Source organism: Propithecus coquereli, unplaced genomic scaffold (assembly GCF_000956105.1).
Source record: "Propithecus coquereli isolate 6110/MARCELLA unplaced genomic scaffold, Pcoq_1.0 Scaffold419, whole genome shotgun sequence".
Lineage (NCBI taxonomy): Eukaryota > Metazoa > Chordata > Mammalia > Primates > Indriidae > Propithecus > Propithecus coquereli.
In genome coordinates, this window is record NW_012149941.1 from 880,864 (window position 1) to 901,173 (window position 20,310).

Genomic DNA, 20,310 nt, shown 5'->3' on the forward strand with positions numbered 1-20,310 from the left:
CTAGGGATGCTGTACTAACGATCCTCAGGGAGCAAACAAGCTCAGGAAAAGCCTGGGATCAATGTCTGTTACAGGCAGGAGAAGGTTTGGCATCCACAAACATGGGTATTTGTAATTCCAGGCTGGCAATGACTGAACAGTGCTCTTTATCTCAACAAATGTTTAGTCCTTACTATGTGCCAGGTACTGTGAATATAGAAGTGGACAAGACTGTCAATAGTCCAGTCCATGAAACGAGCCGATGTCAGAACTAACATGGGTGGGGTGGTGGGTTCAATGCTCTTTCCCTCTAGGAGCCACTCTGTCCTCACCCTGGGCAGGACCTGCAACCGTTACGCCTGGGCTCTTCCAGAGAGATCAAGGCAAGGCCCAGAAAGAATAAAATGCAGAAACACAAGCAAGAATTACAGAATGGGTGTCTCTGTGGAAAGAGCACGGGGCTGGGATCAGAAAAGCTGCCTGCTTCCCCTGGCTAGGCCTGGACCACCCTACTTCACATCACCAGCAGTGCAGTACAGCTGTTAAGAACAGAGGCTCCAACGGCAGGGCCAGAGTCCTGGCTATGCTGCTTCTACTTAGCTTGGGTTTCTATAAATGTGAATAGAGCTCCCAACCATGGAACTGTGAGGATTAAATGAGCTAATATTTGTAAAGCGCTTGGAAAAGTACCTGGCACATAGTAAACACTCAATACTTGCTGGCTATTACTTTGGAAGTTACGGATCTCTGATTATCTGATTAAGACCACTGACGAGCTGTTCCACCCTACCCCAAAGCCCACTGGCCAGCCTCCTGGTCAGGGACCTTACCCTGGATATGTGCTTAATGTTCCCCAACCCCAGTCAAGGCTTCGTTTAACTTTATCTTGAAGAGCTCATCAATTAGGAGTCGAAAGGCACAGGGCCTGTTTTTAGGAAATGCAGGGCATTTCTGGGCAACAGGTTCTCCATTTGGGTAAGCCTTCCTTGGCCTCAGGGATCAGGAAAAGAGCTGAAGGCATGTGTCTGGAGCACCAGGAACTACAGCATCTGCATGGGATCTGCCTTCAGGTTCAAGCTGCCAGGCCTAGTCCTCTAAGAAATCTTCATTCCTGAAGAACTATTCACAAGGCCTCTGTTTCTTTTTCCTCAAAGCAACAAAGCAGAACAAAGAGAGACCTAGCGTGGGCACTGTGATCCCTCTGACACCACCTGGGAGGCTTTGACTCAATTTTCTGTAAAAGAAACAGCAACCTGATCGCTTCCAAAGTCCCCTTAGACTCTGATCTTCTTCAAGTCTAGGATCTCCAAAGAACTGCCACCTTGGAGGGGTTATGGCAGTGATGATGGAAGTCAAGGCATGGCGCAGGGAAGGCCTGGAATGGCAGAGGACACCCCAGAGCAACTACAAACCCAGGCACAGCCAGTGGGGACCTTCAGCTCCACCACCGCCCCCACACCCTTTTCCCAAGGCTCGGCAAGAGGGCCTCCCTCTTCAGCAAACTGCTGTCCCACAACTCCTGGATAGACAGGCCAGCAGAGTTAAATACCCTCTAAAAAAAAAAAAGTACGGATCTACTACTTAGTATCTGTAACTGTGCTAAGTGCACCTCCCTTGCCATATCTTACTTAATATGAAGACTGGTGCTTATCTTCTTTTTTATTCTCCTGAATTTTTCCCTGATTAGTTGTGCTGGGGGGGGGGGGGCAGTGACAAACAGGCTCTGCCAGTTTTTAACTCTGACCCTGAGCAGTCCCTTAATCTCAATAAGCCTAAAATTCCTTTTCCATAAAAAAAGGGCCAACTGCCACCTACCTCAGGGGTACTCATGAGGACTGCAAGAGACAGGAATAAAGAAGTGTTTTGTAAAGTCTTAAGGGCTACCTCAAAAGCAGTAGTATCAACCCTTTTGATCCAAGGGTTTAAGTAATAAGACTAGACCCCAGAAGAAATCAAAAGATGGTGGCTTAGAATCCTCAGCTCTGGCAGATGCCATCTTGAACAGTATCCCACATCGATGCAATACAGCTCTCCTAGGAGTGTAAACCCAGTCACCTCCTCATTCTCTGGAGCAGGCCCCTCTCAGCATAGACTGGGCTCAGTGCTACAGCTGCCATTCCCTGCGATGCAAACAAGCATGGGGTGGGGGTACAGTGACGTGGAGGAAGGCTGGCTTCCCTGGACCATCTGAGGGCTAATCCAAATCTGCTGCTCATCCCTAGCTCTCCTCTGAGGGGAGAGGCCAGAAGCAGGCCAATGGTGCACCTAGGAAACAGCCCAATTTTACAGGCTGACAAACTGAAACACAGGTTTGGCTGGTAGGGAACAAAGAAAAAAATGAAACCGGGCTCCCACAAATCTCATGAGGTTCTTGTCACAAACTGGTTTAGTGTGAAGCACGTGTGTCTATACTACTAGGTGTACAAGCTTGTTTGACAAACTAATCGATTATTTAGAGATTTCTGAGTTCCAACCTCCCCTAACCATTTCTGTGTCCACTCTGGCCTAGCTGGTCTTTTCCCCACTGCCTACCCACACTTGTTCTCCCCATGAGACACAGGCCAGGCCAGTGCTGGCCTGGTTCCACGGGAGAGGGGGAATTTGTGGGTGGGGAAAGTTTGGGGGTGTCTGTGCTAGAGCCTTAGAGGCACTCCCAGGACAAACCAAGTAGGAGGCCTTTGCCCATCCTCCACTGGTTTCCTCTTTGTACTTCATCTAGGTTCCAGAACCAAGTAGTGTTAAGAAAGCTCTTAGAAGGCAGCTGAGTGTGGTGGAAAGAAAACTGGATTGGGAGTTCAGGGTACTTGTGCTTTAAACACTATAATCCCTGTGTGGCAGCCTCATAGCTTACCCCGTATCTGGGCCTACTTCCCTCAGCAAAGTGAGGTGTGTGCACATACATGTGCACATGTGAATTCTGGCCACACTCAGTGGTCCCAGATCAACCCCAGGGAGCCTGCAGGGGGCAGTGAAAGAGTGGGGACCTCACAGGCAGCAACACTGGGTTGTGTGCTTTCACGCCACAGCAACGTAGCTTAACCTTTCTCTTTCGTCAGGAAAATGCTTCCTTCCTTACCAAGGCTGCTTTGAGGATTACAAGATATGTGCCCTTGAAAGCTCATGTTTCTAAGTGGGAAAAAATATACAGCTCACAAAATACAGTTGTCCCCCACTCTGTGGTTTGTTACCCACAGTAAACCATGATTTAAAAATAGGTGAGTACAGTACAATAAGATATGTTGAGACAGAGACAAACCATATTCACATAACTTCTATTACAGTACATTGTTATAATTGTCCCATTATTGTTAATTTCTTACTATGTTTAATTTACAAATTAAACTTTACATAGGTATGTTACGCATAGGAAAAAAACCTAGTATATGTAAAGTTTGGTACTGCCTGTGGTTTCAGACATCCACTGGGGGTCTTGGAACATATCAGAACAAATCCCCAGAGAATAAGGGCGAGGGGACTACTGTATTATGATCCCATTTTGTCTTTCTTGGGTTTTTTTGAGGGAAAAAAAAGGTCTATGTGTGTGTGTGCTCACACACACTCAAAAATGTGCTGTCCAATACAATAGTCACTAGCCACATGTAGACACTGAGCCCTTGAAATGTGGCTAGTACAGAAGTGTTTTAAGTTTAAAAGATAAACCAGATTGCAAAAACTTAGTATGAAGGACATAAAACATTTCATTATCAATTTTTATACTGATTACATGTAAAAATTATATTGTGAATATATTGGATTATTAAAATTGATTTCATCTTTTTTTTTACTTTTTTAAAAAACATGGCTACTAGAAAATTTAAAATTTACATATGTAGCATAATTTCTAATAGGTGGCACTGGAAAGATATACATCAATGTTTAGTTGTACTTACGGCAGTTGGTGGGATTACCAAGGGGTTGGTTTTCCTTTTGCTACAATATATTTGAACATTTTTCTACAATGAATTGGTGTTGCTGGAGTAATTTGAAAAGAAGTTAAAGGGCCCAATGCATAATAGTATTTTCCATCCCCTTTGGTAACCCAGAGCCAGAGCACCTCCCAAAGCCTGTAGAGAGCCCTCCTCATCATCCCTTCCTACTGACCTGGAGGCCATGCCTGAAAAACCATAAGGTCAGCATAGCTCTTTCCAGCAGGCATGCACGTGGCCTGCCAGAGCTAAAGAGGAACACCTCTGGGGGAAGAAGGGCCAGGGTTCCCCAGCAGGATCAGACGTTCCAGGGCCCGGCTTATACCCACTCGGCTTATACCCAGGGAGCCCAACCTGTCAAGGGGTCTACGTAGAGCTGGAGCCTCCAGGCTGGGCCACAGGGACCCCATATAGACTCCCACCATCTGAAGATCTATGTGAGTCTTCTCTCTCCCAGAAATATTTTCCTGGTAGGATTTGTATACTTATGAGGCCTGGGAGAATACAAAGCCAGATAATGTATAAGGAATAAACTCTGGAGTGAGTGTGCCATGGGCTCAAATCCCAGCTACTTACCAAGTACTCTGGAGCCTTGAGCAAATTACTGAACCTCTCTCTGTGAGCTCCTGTTTTCTCATCTGTAAAAGGAGGATCCTTACTGTACAGCTAGATCTCAAAGGGCTACTGTGAGGATGAATGTGACAACGAATGAGGGTGTGGGGTAGCTCAGATGTAAATGGTCTCCAGGCATTCTGACCCGGCTCCCCAGGGCATCTGTACTAAACAAGGCAAGCCACCCCTAAGGAAGATTCTAGGACACCTGGCTAAGCCTGGGGAAGCACATCAGCCATAGATAAGCACTGTACTGGACAGCACAGGATCCAATCCCTTCATACAAGTTGTGAGAAAGGAAGGTCTAGCCAGGAGAAATTAGAGAGCAGGGCTGAAATCAGAACTCCAGACTGGATCCCCAGACTTTGCTCAGGCAATTTGCTCTGACCCCACCCTAAAGATTTTACTTGAAATCAAAAACCCACAGCAGTTTCTAACAAGTCAGGAAGAGAAACTGTGACACAAAGACTCAGGGTCAGGCTCATTTCTCACCTCCAGGACCCACCTTCCCTACCCCTGCTTGTGGCCCCAGGCTATGCCCCCCCCCCACGTTAATTCCACTTTCACCCTGGAGCATGGAATACGCGGGACTGGCCAGGGGAGGCAGCCCAGGCCGGGAAGCACCTGCATTTAGCCTGTCTCTGGGGCCAAAAGACCCAAAACCAGGGGGAAACATCTGCCTGCCTAAGGCCACCCTTCTGACCAATGGGCACAGGCAACTAATTCAGCTTCTAGACAGTTTGAGAAATGACGAGGAAAAATATTAGCAATCAGAAAGCTTCCTCTTTAAGTAACCTAGTCTTAGGGGAGAACATCAAGTTAGTTTAAAAAAAAAATCAGGCCCAAGTCACTATCCCCTCATCTTCTCTTCTCCATCTCTTTCCTGGACAACTGCAGAAGTCTCCTAAGGGGTCTCCCTGCTTCCTCCTACCCACCCAACCCCATTCATTCTCCATAGAACTGAGTAATCCTAAAGCAGAAATCAATTATGTCACCTCTTCCACTGCTTTCAGAACAGGATCCTAACTCCCCAAACTGGCCTCCAAAGGTCTCCTGCTTCTGATTCTTTGAGCCCCCCTTTCCCTCATTCATACAGATCTTCTGTTTGTTCCTTGGAGAACTCTAAAATCATTGCCACTTAGTACGTGCTGCTCTTCCAGGTTAGAACGCTCATCACCAGGCTCCTTATCAATCCCACCTTGACTCATCCTTAGAGGCATTCCCAATACCTTGACTGAAGCTGCCCCCAGCTATCACAAAGCCTCTAAGCCTCGATCTTTTGCCTTTATACTGAAACTTAATATCTGCCTTAGTCACTCTTACATCTACAAGATGTTTGAGATTGAAACCAAAGATGCTATACCCATTTCACAGATGGGGGAGGGGAGCAAAGGCTCACTGGGGCCTAATATAAGCCAGTTTCCCTGGCAAACACATCTCTCAACTCTTGTATAGCTTCCTACAAGCTGCAGAACTTCAGGCCCAATGCTGGTAGAGTATAATTTCTATCCTAGGCCTTAAAGTCTCCCCCACGCCCTCCTCTCACTCTTCTCCCATAAGAATGTTCCTCAGCCTGTGAGCTGGGTAGCCTGTCCTTTCTCCTTTGTATGATGAAATATACAAAGTCTGAGCCCATAGGCCTCACACTGGAAGGAAGCTTGGATCAGGGATGGCAAACTCAAGTGCTTACAGGGGCCAAGTTGCAGCATTCTAAAGGGGAGATAGGTTCTGCCATTGGACAGCAGTCATGAGAGGCCCAGAGCAGCTTACGTCTTCTAATTTGTTTCCTGCATAACAGCTTTACTGACATAATTCACATACCATGCTATTCACCCATCTCAAGTATACAATTCAGTGGGGTATTTTTTGTATATTCAGAGACTGATTTTTTTAAAGAAAAGCTGGAACTCCCTAGGTTTCCAGAGAATTTTCCTGATTTTTAAATACAGATTATTGTAAAGTGTTTTTAAATGCAGGTCAATCAAATCAATTCAGAATGTAAGCCCCACCATGGCAGCAATGTGTCTTATTTATCCCGGAATTCTGGGGCCTGACAGGTAACAAGTACAGTACTCAAAATTTTTTTAGTGAACCAATCTAAAACAGTATTGTCAACTTGTAGCTGCACAGCCCTACAGCAAATCGCCATCTAAACTGTTCAAATATTACAGTATCAAGGAACTCAGTACCTCCTGTGAATCCATTTAGGGGCACTGCTGAAAGTTACTACTTGATGACAGGCAAAAACCTACTAACTCTTTACCTCCCACCTGCCATTTGAGCTTTCACCATAAGGCCACACGAAGAAGCTCTATTTCAAATGCTGTATTTCAAGACAATCAACATTTCCCACCCACCCCAAGCTTTGATTCCCTGGGCAAAATAATTCTAGTTCTTCAACCATTCCATCCTCAAAGAAAGATGTATATGAGCCAACTCCTCTGTGTGCTCCTGACTTCCTGTCTCTTTCCCACACTGCCTAGAAGCAGCATCCAACCTCCCATAAACAACCCTGCATTCACCATATCCAAATTACACCTCTATGCTAGGATCCTAAATTGGAATCTCTTCCTCATATTACCATTAATATATATACAGAACAGGAAAAGCAAAGAGACCTCTGCTCCCCCAAACAAACCCAAAGCTGCAGAGCAACACCAAAGACGGAGTGGGAGGGTTTTACTGTAAAGTACCTGAATTCATCTCTCACTCTAACATTCTATCACCAGGACATTCTCAAACACCACATTTTGGGTTTCTCACTGCCAGGATTATGGTCTCCTGTGAGTCCTTAAATTCTCATCCACTATGCAGTTGCGCAGAGCTGGCCTGGGGCACTGGCTCTAAGATGTGACAGGGACTGCCCTTCTGTGTATGCTCAGGACCACACAGCAAGGATCAAGGGGCAGAGGACCCAGGACAACAGAGGAAGACTGGCTTTAGCACTTGACTTCCGTTCAGCAAATTTAAGAAGTCAAATTCAAGGCCTCAAACGAGAACAATCAACACTCTTACCATTAATACATATTACTTACTATTTGCCAGGCTCCAGCCTGGCTCACCTTCAACAGTGATCCTAGTAGGTGGACACTCTAGATATAGGCCCATTTATCAAAGCCCAGAAGTTACCAACCTGTTCAAGGGCACTCAGCTGGTAAGTGGCTGGGCTAATTTAAACTGTGACTGTCCAAAGTTCATGCTCAACCACCACCCCATGCTACTTCTTCCCCCAGAGGTAGAGTGAAAGCAGAACTACAGTGGAAGCAGATTCAAGTCTCAGCTTTGCTTTGAATTGACCATGATCCTGAACAACTCCTCTATTTCTTTTCTGGGCCTGATGTACCCAACCTGTAAATGAGGGGTTTAGATTCAATGACCTGTGGGGCTCTTCCAGTTCTAAATAATTCTCATCTCTGAAGTAGGGAAGGGAAAACCATGCCCCTGAAGGCACAGCAATGGAGACAGAGCTGACAACTAGCAATTGGGCTGGGTAAGCCCAGCATTCTCGGGAACTTGCTGTAGCAGCCTATCTGTGAGCAAATGCAAACCCACTGTTCTTGGCACAGGTGTAAAAACAGCTGAATTCAGCCCAGGGGAGGTGGCTTTGATGGCAAGGAAACCCTGTGCATGTGGCTATCTAAAGTCTGTGGAGCCAAGCTACAGAGAGTGGCTGGTGGGGAGCGGCCTAGCATACGGGCCTAGGAAGTCCTCTGTCATGGTACCTCCCCAGGAGAAGGGAGGTGATGGCCACTAAGATGGACAATCCCACCCCCCTCACTTTGGGGGTCTCCTCTTTTTCCTACCCAGCCAGCTGCAGCAGGAGCAAGCAGGCAACCATGAGTTCTGCCCAGGCCAGTCCATTAGCAATTTTGCTTCTTCCAGCAACTGAGATGCATTTTGGATAATGCGGTGTTCTGAAGAGTCAGAGATCCTCCATAAACCCCACTCTATCCCTAAAGAATGACAGCTAATAACTGCCCGAGATCTACTTTTCAGGAATGACTCTGAAATCTGCTCCATTTTGTCATCTGGGAACCTTGCTCCAAAGGATCAGACAGGAAACTCGAAACCATCTATTCTTTTTAGAGACAGGGTCTTGCTCTGTCACCCAGGTTGGAGTGCAGCAGTGCAATCATAGCTCACTGTAGCCTCAAACTCCTGGACTGGAGGGATCCTCCTTGCCTCAGCTTTCCAAGTAGCTGGGACTATAGGCCAAGCTCAGATAATTTATTTTAATTTTTTCTTTTTAGAGACAGGGTCTAGCTATGTCTCAAACTCCTGGTCTCAGGAGATCCTCCTGCCTCAGAATCCCGATTAGCTGAGATAACAGGCTTGGGCCATTAAGCCCAACCAAGCCATCTATTCTCAACCTACTAAGAGGTTCTGCCAGGTGCCAGGCATCTTTCAAAAGAAAAAAAATCTGACTGGCCATGCCACTCCCTCACTTAAAATCTTCAATGACTCTCCACTACCTTCCAGCTAAAATCGGAATTTAACACTCATTACAAGGCAGGACTACTTACCTCACATTCCAGTCATCTACGATACAGCCACAGGGAACTCAGTTTCCTGAACCCCAAGGATTTCCCTCAACCAATAATGAAGTTTTCTTTCTGGGGCTTTTCTCGTGTAACTCCTACTCATTCTTCCCATTTCAGGGTAGCCACCATTTCAGGAAAACTTCTCTGACCTAAACTGAATTAGCTGCCCCTGCTACACAGCCAAAGAATCCCACACTTTCCCTACACAGCATCTTCCATACTTAATTTTGAGTGCATGTGCTTCTTGCCAACAGATTTTTATTATTCACTGTAGTGATCCCCTATGCCTGACACATGCTAAGCACTTAAAATGTGCTGAATGAACGCTGCTTAAAGTATGAAATGTATCCATTCATTCACTAATTAAACAGTCACCAAGCTGCCTACTACTATGTGCCAGACATTGCTATAGCTGCTGGGTACACAGCAGCACTCAAATATCAAAGTCCCAATCCGGTGATGAGAAGAGCTAAGAAGAAAAATGAAGCACGGTATGAGGGATGGGGATAGGCAATCCAAGGTCAGGTGTGCTTGTCTATATAGGGTGGCCTGGGAAGGCCTCTCCACCACAGTGATCTGGGGGAAAAGCATTACAGAACAAAAGCCCCAAAAGAGTGCATAACATGATACAAGAAATGTGAGAACTGATGTTGTTGGAACTGAGTAAGGAAATGGGCAAGTGGTGAAAGATAAGGTCAGAGGTCAGAGTGGAGGAGTGGGAAGGACCAGATCAAGTACTGTCTTAGGACTCTGGATTTTACACTGGTATGAGAAAACACCAGAGGGCTTTAAACAAGACTGACAGAAGACTAGTTAAGAGGCCATTACAACAATCTAGGTAAAAATCATGATGTGTGGTCCAGGCCAGCAACAGAGGGGGTGGTAGTAGAAGTGTTTGGATTTGGGCCGGGCGTGGTGGCTCACACCTGTAATCCTAGCAGTCTGGGAGACTGAGGTGAGAGGATCTCTTGAGCTCAGGAGTGAGATCAGCCTGAGCCCTGAGCAAGAGTAAGACTCTGTCTCTACTAAAAGAAAAATTAGCCAGGTGTGGTGGCACACACCTGTAGTCCCTGCTACTCTGGAGGCTGAGGCAACAGGATCTCTTGAGCCCAGGAGTTTGAGGCTGCTGTGAGCTAGGCTGATGCCACTGCACTCTAGCCCAGATGACAGAGCAAGACTCTGTCTCAAAAAAAAAAACTAAAAAAACCAACCAAACACAAAGTGCCCTGTACACAACGTCCGTCATCTGAGTTTACTAACTACCTCAAACTGAAATGTAGAAGTCCGTCACCACATATGACAGATTATCTGGCCAGCTTTACCAAATTCATCAGTTAAGACCCATACTCCTCACCCACTCTCCACATCCAGGGCTTTGCCCTGTCCCAAGGTTCAGCCAAAGAGAAAAAGGTGCCACATCAGGACTGCACCATACGATTCTGGGAAATCCTTCTGGGAGACACCCCAAGCTATCCGCCACGGGAAACTGGCCAGTTTGGCCCTGGTAACTATCACAAATAGCACTTCTTGAAAATTCAGCTAACTCCTGATTATCCACCCTGTTTAGGAAAAGGCATGGCTAACGCCTCAGAGGGGCAATTACCTCCTCAAATGCCATATATCCAGCTTTGGAATGCATCTTCTAGAATATAAACCACTTACATTTGTGTGAGACATTTTAATTCATGAACTGGGCTACCCCATACTCAGTATCAATTTGCTCCTCAAAACAACCTCAGCACAGGGTTTAGTCCCATTCTGTGAATAAGGAAAGCTGAGGTTAGGCAAGCTATCTGAGGTCACGAAGTAAGTAGAGCAGAGAGAAGTATTCACCTTCCTCCTTTACAGTGATGTGCTATTTCCCATGTTTTCATTCACCAGGTATCAAAACTTCCTTCCTTCCCTCCCTCAACACCAAGCAAGGTAAGGTCATCCTCTCTCCTAGCCACTCCTTAGATCACTCTGGGCCAGCCAGGGAGGTTTGTAACCTTGGACCAGGGCACTTGTGAACCCTCCAGAGGCCCCAACACCCTAATTACTCCCTTTGAGCTCCTCTTGGATTTTGCAAACAGAGGCACTCCCATCTGCCAAGCTCTCCATTTTAAAGAGGTTTTTGTGGTTTCAGGCCTGCTCCTCCTCCTCTCCCTGCCCACCTCCCAGGAAAAAGAATGGGTGCTGAGTAACAGCTATAAATTGCTTACTCTAGCTTAGGTTCCACTGCAGACAGCCGGTGGCTCAGCAGAGAAACTATGCCACTCCAGGAAGTTCAGAGTTCAAGAAGGCTTGTGACTACCCCCACTCTTCCCCAAAGATCCAGAAACCACCTCCTAAACACCTTCCCTTACCTGGCAGGCACTCGCTTCCTGATTAGTGTGAAATCAAACTTCCCGCACCCAGAAGGAAAGGGGCCAGCTGAAAGATCCTGGAAAAGGCTGCCTCTCCCTAGCCCCTTTAGAAGGTGTCCTAATTGTGTGCCTTCTTTAAAAGAGAAGAAAGTGATTTGAACTACAGAAAAAAGAGCCTTAAGCTTTACTTATTGAGGCTAACCTAATTCTTAGCTGGAGATGCACCGTATAACCAGTTATAGAGTTAAAAACAATCATAATGCCATTATTGTCTCTCACAAAATAATTCTTTAAAAAAAAATCTAAAACTGTCAAATTTCTTCAGTTGTCAACAAAAGGTCTCCTACAGGCAGTTTGTTCAAATCAAGATCCACAATACATTTGACTGATGTCTCAACTCTTTTCATCTGTAACAGTTCCTCCCCCTTAAAAATGCTACTTATTTATTGAAAAAATAATTTGGGCTAGGCACAGTGGCTCACACCTGTAATCCTAGCACTTTGGGAGGCTGAGGCAGGAGGATTGCTTGAGGCCAGGAGTTCAAGAACAGCCTCAGCAAGAGTGAGACCCTGTCTCTACTGGCATGTGTCTGTAGTCCCAGCTACTTAGGAGGCTAAGGCAGGAGGATCCCTGGAGCCCAGGAGTTTGAGGTTGCAGTACGCTATGATGACACCACTGCACTCTGGCCAGGGCAATGGAGGAAGAGAGGAGGGAGACGAGAATTGGTTTTGGAGAATTTCTCACATTTAGAAACTGGAAAGTGCTACCTCACGGTCAGGTTAGTTTGTTCCTCTAACCCCATTTTCTCTGCCAAATGATAGGTCTATGCTTCTATTAGATTTGGGTTCAATTTTTTATTTGGTGGGGGATATTTTCACAGACAGTGCTGTGTACTTTCTGTTATTACACTGTAAGGCACATGATGTCTGGTTGTTCCACTATGCACCCCCAAGCCACTGACTTAGGTTCCTGAAGCCAGAAGAGTCTCTCCTGCCCTCACAGGGCTTTGAGTCAAAATTGGAGTTCTTAATCCCAATGCCAAACATAAAGATACACACATATAAAGTTCTACTTCAGTTTCTTTCCTTTGTGGGGAGGGGGAAAGAAAGTTTGGTGAAAAAAAGTTTTCGATACTAAAAAAACTTTGAAGACATTTAAAGCTAATCTAATTCCCTCAATTCTACAGATGAAGAAACAGAGGCACAGAGAAAGTATGGCATGTGCTGGTGTCCACACTGCTGGTCATGAGCAGGATCAGAAATGGAATTAACATTCGTAATAAAGGTGATCATTTATAATAAAAATTTAAAAATAACAATTATTAAAAAGGCAGCACTTTACTAGGTGCTTACTCTGTGCCTGACATTATGCTAAAAGCTTTATAAACATTATCTTCTTAACAATTTCTCACAACCCTCTGAAATAGCTACCATCAGATTCTCACTTAGGATGAGATAATCGTGGTTCAGAGAAGCTGAGTAATTCACCCAAGATTGCACAGCAAGTTAGAAACAGGGCTAGGGCTCCAAAGTGCAGACTATATGATTCCAGGGCCAGGATTCTTCCATCTTCTCCACTTTCTGTGGGAGGAAAGGAAGGGGCCAGAGTCTCAAGTTGCTCTGACACTGTGGGTCATGGTGATGCCCCAGAACCACACAGGTGCTCAGCTAGTACAACTGAGGGAATCTCGAGAAGGCCCTAAATCCAGGAAAAAAAAAGCAGGAGTGGAGGTTTATGTGGGGCCAGCTCAGTGTGGCAGAGAATCCCTGGGGTACCACAGGTTACAGCTGCATTATAACCTTCTTTTATCTTGTGTCATCAGTTTGCTGCTTTTAAGAGACAGAAAAAAATCACGCTAAGAATATAAATGCTACCAGCCTGAGCAAGAGCGAGACCCCGTCTCTACTAAAAATAGAAAGAAATTAATTAGACAACTAAAAATATATAGAAAAAATTAGCCGGGCATGGTGGCACATGCCTGTAGTCCCAGCTACTTGGGAGGCTGAGGCAGTAGGATCGCTTAAGCCCAGGAGTTTGAGGTTGCTGTGAGCTAGGATGACGCCACGGCACTGACTCTAGCCCGGCCAGGCAACACAGTGAGACTCTGTCTAAAAAAAAAAAAAAAAAAAAAAGAATATAAATGCTTAAGTCACACCCTGTCCCCAACTTTAGCACTAGTTAGTCTTCTTATTACATAAAGTTAGAGGCACACATACAACAAACCCACTGATTACTCCTGTTGGGGTGGATGGAGGATTTTAGGGATGATATACAGATGTTCCTCCACTTACGATGGATTTACATCCCCATAAATCCACCTACATCTAAAATGCATTTAATACACTTACTGTACCAAATATAATAGCTTAGCTTATCCGACCTTTTTTTTTCTTTTTGAGACAGAGTCTCACTCTGTCGCTCCAGCTAGAGTGCCATGGTATCAGCCTGGCTCACAGCAACCTCAAACTCCTGGGCTCAAGTGATCCTCCTGCCTCAGCCTCCCGAGTCGCTGGGACTACAGGCACGTGTCACTACACCCAGCTAATTTTTTCTATTTTTAATAGAGATGGGGTCTCACTCTTGTTCAGGCTGGTCTTGAACTTGATTACTCAAGTAATCCTCCCGCCTCAGCCTCCTGGACTGCTAGGATTACAGGCGTGAGCCACTGCGTCCAGCCAGCTTACCCTACCTTAAACATATTCAGAACACTGATATTAGCCTACAGTTGGGCAAAATTATCTAACACAAAGCTTATTTGATAATAAAGTGTTCAATATCTTGTGTAATTTATTGAATACTGCACTAAAAGTGAAAAACAGAATGGCTGTATGGGAACTTGAAATAGTTTCTAATAAATGAGCATCGCTATTGCATCACCATGAAGTCAAAAGATTTTAAGTTGAAACATCCTAAGTTGGGGACTGTCTGTACTCTCAAGCCACAGCAAACTTTTAGTTCAGTTAGGCCGGCTTTTCCTCACAACCCAGAGAGCACATGTATACTTTCCCAAATAGAATCTTTACAAAAGGCAAATTTAAAAATTAAAATGTATTTCAAAAAATTGATCACATCACTTTCAAAGCAAAAATAGCCAATTCTTAGGGTCACCAACCTTTAAAATTATCCATACCACACCTTTTATGTCTGTAGATAAGCAAAAGTCAATTTTTAAGGAGACATATCCCATATTTCATGGAGTACCGGTACAACACAAGAAAAGGAAAGATGTTTTCTGATTCAAGCAGCAGAGACAGAATGAATGAATGAATGAATGGTCTCCAAGCCCCTCATATTACAGGTGGAGAAAAACAGAGTCCCACAGAAAGTTCCACAAAATCCCAGTCTCCCAGACATCCTAACAGCTACCCCATGCCAGGCACTGGGCTAAACTCTTTACAAATATCCTCAAAGTGAATTCTCACAATAGGCCCATGAGGCAGGTGAATCATAAATCAATACCTACTATACAAACGAAGAAGGTAAGGCACAGAATGGTTAAATAACTTGCCCAAGGAGGCACAGCTGACAAGTGGTGGAGCTGGCATTTGAATCCATAGTTCGACCCCAGAACTTTTGCTATGTACCACCTATTCTTTTAACTTAGATATCCTGGACCTTATCCTTAGAAGGGGTGTGGCTGGGATAAGAAAAAAATTGTAAACATTTTAAAATAACCTAGAGGGTGAGTGGGATCCAAAAACCAAATCCCAAGACTTAGAACTACAAATGTAAGATTTGGAAGCTTAATCAGAATAGAGAATCCCACAAGAGAGGAGAGATATCACAAAAACATATTTTATTACTAGTTACTGCATGTGTCCCTTAAAGAACTAAAACACCAGCATCTGAGCCAAAAAGAGGGCTAAAAATAGGCATTTGCAGCAAGCTTTGGAAAGCTTTTAGCTTGCTTATGAGGCACTCATTTCTGTAGACTCCCAAAAACATATGCATCACAGAACACAAAAATTCCCAAGACCACACAGCCACTCCACTGGTGTCACATTTAAATTTGTCCAAGCTGCAAATAAAACCAGGGCTGGAAAAGGGCCTTAGAGATCCAAAAAGGGCCACCACCTAACTTTACCAGACAACCCAATCACACAGAATTCTCTCCCAAAAAGCACCCAAGCCCCAACAGGCTTAAAAAGAGAAGCTACTGGATTAACTCAGTCTGTCAAAGACTATTTCAGAGTTTCTAAACCAACGTGTAGACATTCTCTTAAGATGCCAGAAAAACAAGGAGAGCGCAAACCTATTCCGCTCAGAATTTTGCTTTGGGCACTTAAAGCAAGTCACAGAGAGAAAGGCAAGGTGCCAGCCAAGCTGTCTTCTTCCCACGATCAATAACCCCAGTGACGCACACTATCAAGGGCCCCTGGACTTAACACAAAATGCCAGCTCAGGCACCCAATACCACCTGATGTCATGGCTGATTTAAAACCCACAAGGCAGGATCACTATTAGCTAAGCAGCAGCAGCCAGAGTGAGTAGCCCCATTTAAACTTCTGAGGAGTGCTCTCTCCTGTGGATGATTATACCCTTTTGAGTTTAAAGAAAGGGGAAGGACCAAAGAGTGTCTTAAAGTTGTTTTCCCTTCCTCTGTGGGTGGATAGGAGGGATTTAAAAGAAAATGGAAGTTTCAGCACTGCCCTTTGCATAAGAGGATTCTGGAAGGGGAAGGAGGGAAGAGGAGGGTAGAAGGAAGAGAACATGGTCCAAGGTACTGTTAGTAAACCCCAAATGTCCCTCCTCCAAATGAAGCACCCTGAAAAGAAATAAAAATTGCTTCATGCTGTTTTCAGGATTAGCTATTCTGGCTTCCTAAGACTATGAGTGATTCTACTCCATTGAGTGTGAAAGCATTAAGCTCCCCCTTCAACTTTCCCCATTTTGATAGTTTAAACCAGTCAGCCTCAACCAGCTACTGCAGAAGGGGAGGAGTTTGGAAAAAGCACTGAGGCTACGGCCACAGGCCACCGTTCTAACTATAAGCCAGTTTTAATACTGACCCGCTTCCAAAGGACCCAAAACGAAAGAATCAAGACCCACTGTGCAAAGGCAAAGAGAGGAGAGAGGGCACGCCCCCCACCCAAGCCCGCGATCTATTCTCGGCAAAGGGAGGCCAAGAGCAGACTCCATATTCTGCACCGCCTCTCTCCCCACGCTGACGCGGCTCTGCTGGGATTTCCTGCACCCTCGCCTCCCCCAAAAGGACCAAAACACGGAGAAGGTACAGAGAGACTCTGGGAGCGCCAGCCGGCGGTCACATGCCGCTCTCCGCGCGCGGAGGCACCACGTTGTCCCGGCTGCGGAGGAATGCCGGGAAGGGGGACGCGCACTCACACTCACGCACACTTCGGCCTCGCCGCCGGCCCGCACCCGCTTTCCACCCCGAGCGCGGCGACCCGCACCGAACGCTGAGGCCGAGCGGCCGCGAACAGCCCGCTGACCGCCGGCGCGGCGCATGGCGCCCAACTGTCACCCGCCTGCCCAGCCCGGCCACTCCCTCCCCCGCCGCCACACGCCCCTCGTGTCGCCGCATGCCCCTCACCCGCCTCACATTTTCCGCCAACCCCCTAACTGGTTCCTCAGCCCATTCACCGTCGGGCTCCTTCTTAACGCGGAAGGTGCTCGGGATCGTGGAGGGAAACCACCGAACTCAATGACACGTTGGGTTTTCTCTTCTCCCCGTTGTCCCCCGTAACTGACCCCTGAACCCGTCTCCAAATGGCGACTCTACCCCCTATCATCTACTCGGGAACAAAACTTGTTAACTTTCAAACCCCGAATCCGTGCGGTCGACATGAACTCCTCGCCGGACGCTGTGCTTGTTGCCCATGACATGCTCATTAAACATTTGCAACATGGGGACGCTCGCGACGCTACCAAAACGGGGAGCGCAGGCGGGATGGGAAGAGGGGGCTTCCTGAGTAAGGTTCAAACCAGAAACCGTCTCTTACACCAACACGCGGTGGGGGACAGAGGATCCTTTTCACCCAAACCAGCGCCCACCCACTCACGGCGAGGTAGGCCCGGACCACGCCGTTGCCCACTAACCGCTGCGGCCCAGGCGGTGGCCGTGGCCTCCCGGAGGCCGGGCCCTCGGGCAGGGGCAGGTTCCCTCGTTTGTGGTGGGGGCAGGGCACGGCAACCCGCATTAACCAGGAGGCAATAAGAAAAATTCCCGAGTCACCACGGACCCCCGGGCCCCGGAGGCCGCTGGGGGAGGGGACGCCCAGGTCTCCGGAAGAGGCCCCCGGACCCAGGAAAGCAAGGAGAGAGACCCACCTGGAGGAGACTGTCCGTTCACGGTGGTCAGGACCGGCGGCAGCGCGTTCTTAGTCCACGGGTTCACCTTGGGCGGGGGGGCTTCTACGAAGTCTCGGCGCCCGGCGCCCGCCGCTCCGGTAGGTCCTCCGCCGGCGCACGGCTCGCCACCGCCTTCTTCCCCGTCGCTGACGGTCGGGCCCTCGGTGCCGAGCGGCTGCGGCAGCCGCGGGCTCTCGCGCTCCTGCTGCCCGGTGCCCTCCTTGTGTGGCTTGGCGCAGGGCGGCCGGAGTCTCCGGGCGCCGCCGTCCGGCTCCCCCCCGCCGACGTCGTTCGCCCCGGGCTCGCCCTTGGCCTCGGGCGCCGGCGGCGGCTTCTTCCTCACCAGCCCCCCGTGCTCTTCGGCCTGCAAGAGCGGGGCGCCCCCCGGGAGCAGCGGCTCCACCTGAGTGGCCATCTGCGCGCCCGCCCCCCCCGCCAGAAGCCGGGCGCGCCCGAGGCTGCCTCCCCCGCCTCGAACTTGGCTCACAGAGCGCCCGCGACGCCTTCCTCAGGGACGCCGGGCCCCAGTCCCTGCGGAGAAGGATCGGGATTCCCGCTAGGCGCGGCCCCCCTCCCGGTCGGATGCAGCCGCCGTAGATCCGAGGCCCGCTGGCGGGGCGGGGGGGGGAGGAAGGCCCCCCACTCTGCGGTCCAGGCCTCCTCGGCGTGCGTCCCCCCCCGCCCGTTCCTCACAAGACGCCCCCACCCCGAGCCCGGCAGGCTTCTCGTCCGGTCCCTCCCTCCCCCCCGCCCCCGGGGCGGCCCGGGCTTCCCGGCTCGGGGGCTGCAGCAATATGGACGGACAGGGATAGGCGCGGCGAGCCAAGCCGACCACGCGATCCGCGGCAGGCGGCGGGCGGGCGCGCGCCTCGCGACGCGGCGGGCGACGGGAGGGGACTGCGCAGCGGGGGCGCGCCCGCCGGGCCGGTCCTTGGCGACGGGCGGGCAGGAGGCGGCGGGAGCGCGCGCGCACGGCCTTGCGGCCCCGCCCCTCGCCCCGCCCCTCGCCTCCGATTCCTCTGTGCACCTCCGGGGCTAGGGGGTGGGGTGCTCAGACCGGACGGGGGCGAGCACGTGCCTGATGCAATTCGGGATGGGGGGGTGATGAGGGGGGCAGGAGAGCTGGGGGGGTGAGGAGGGGGAGGTGTCTTAAAGGGCCAGCGCGTGAGAGCGGCCTCAGGTGAAGCACATGGGAACGGGCCACGCGGCCGGCCGGGCCTGCTCGCGCTCTTTAGGTTGGGTGCCAGATTCTGGGGAAGGAGCCATTAATGTCACCCCTGACTTCCATGGCGGGGGGGGGGCTCCTCATCCGCCGCGAGGACGCGCCGACGCCGTCCGCTCCCCTGTGCCCGGGGGGGCCTGGACCCTCCAGGCCCCGCCCGGGTGACCTTTGGCGAGCCGCCCTCACCTCCGTGGGTTGTGCTCCGCTCCTCCCCGCGGCCCGGCCTCGACACTGCCCCGAGATGGGTTCACTGGGGCCTGGAAGGCAAGCCCTTAGCCCTAGGGGCAGCGGGCGCCGAGAAAGTGGGAACAGAATTACCAAGGATCCTCACTTGGGCCAGGCCTTCCCCCCCACCCCCCAAACCTAGTATTTATGGGCAGGAAATGTCTTTTCTTTCAAGTGAATTTCGTTTTTTCTAAAGAATTGCTTTAGGCGGAGCTGAACCAACGCTCCATTGGGACTTCTGAGATCTGAGATTTTATCCTGGCCCTTACCAACTCTGCAGCAGTTACTGCCACTTCCTTGGGCCTCAGTTTCCCTCGTGTATAATGAAGGAGTGGTGTTTTCCGGCGGTTTCAAACTTAAGTGTATATTCAAGTCAATAAATATTTACTGACCTCGAACGGTGGCGGGGCCTTCAGGGTTCTAGGAAACAGGTTTGTCAATAAATAAGGCTAACAAAGCCCCCATGGAATTTACCTTCTAAGGTGAGGAAAGAGACAATAAATTAAGTGATAAACAAATTCTTGTCTAGTGTCTATGACAATAATTACTGCTGTAGTGAGTTAGCCTAGATGGGCTTCCTTAGTTTGGGTGACAAGGGAAGACTTCTTGAACGCCAACTCCAAACTCATCGGAATCAGGCCTGGTCTGGAATTGGACCTAGAAATCTACATATCTAGCGAGATCCCTTAGGTGCTTAAGGCACCAGGTGGTCCCACTTCACTTGAAGAAGACCTGGCCTGTACCTGGCTGTGATCCTGACTGCTCAAGACATAACATCTTGGAATGTTGGCCATCTCCAAAACAAGAACGAGAGCCCATGACCTGCTGGATCAAGGAGAGGACTTAATGAAAAGACTTGGAACTTCCCCAGCCAGTAAGTGTGGACTGTAGGATTGTGGTAACCAGGAGTACTGGGTAGAAGTACTGGTGGGGATAGCCAGGCAGTCTGATGTCTAGTTCCAGCTCTTGGCCATCCACAGTATCTCACGAATGTAATACCGGCTTTTTGGGAGGCCAAAGCAGGAGGATCACTTGAGCCCAGGAGTTCAAAGCCAGCCTGAGCAACGTAGCAGGACCCCATCTCTACAAAAAATAAAACAAAAAACTTAGCTGGGAGTTGTGGCACACACCTATAGTCCCAGTTACTCTGG

At 48.7% G+C, this 20,310-nt stretch overlaps 1 protein-coding gene across 1 annotated transcript in view; it reads right to left on the reverse strand.

The window, feature by feature from the left end:
• Positions 1–18,598, reverse strand: part of LARP1 (La ribonucleoprotein domain family, member 1) — a 52,267-nt gene extending 33,669 nt beyond the window's left edge. The window contains exon 1 of the mRNA XM_012653182.1: positions 17,692–18,598. Within this exon, the coding sequence (XP_012508636.1) occupies positions 17,692–18,127 (436 nt within the window). The 5' untranslated portion in view covers positions 18,128–18,598. The remainder of the gene's footprint in view (positions 1–17,691) is intronic.
• Between the last annotated feature and the right edge of the window lie 1,712 nt (positions 18,599–20,310).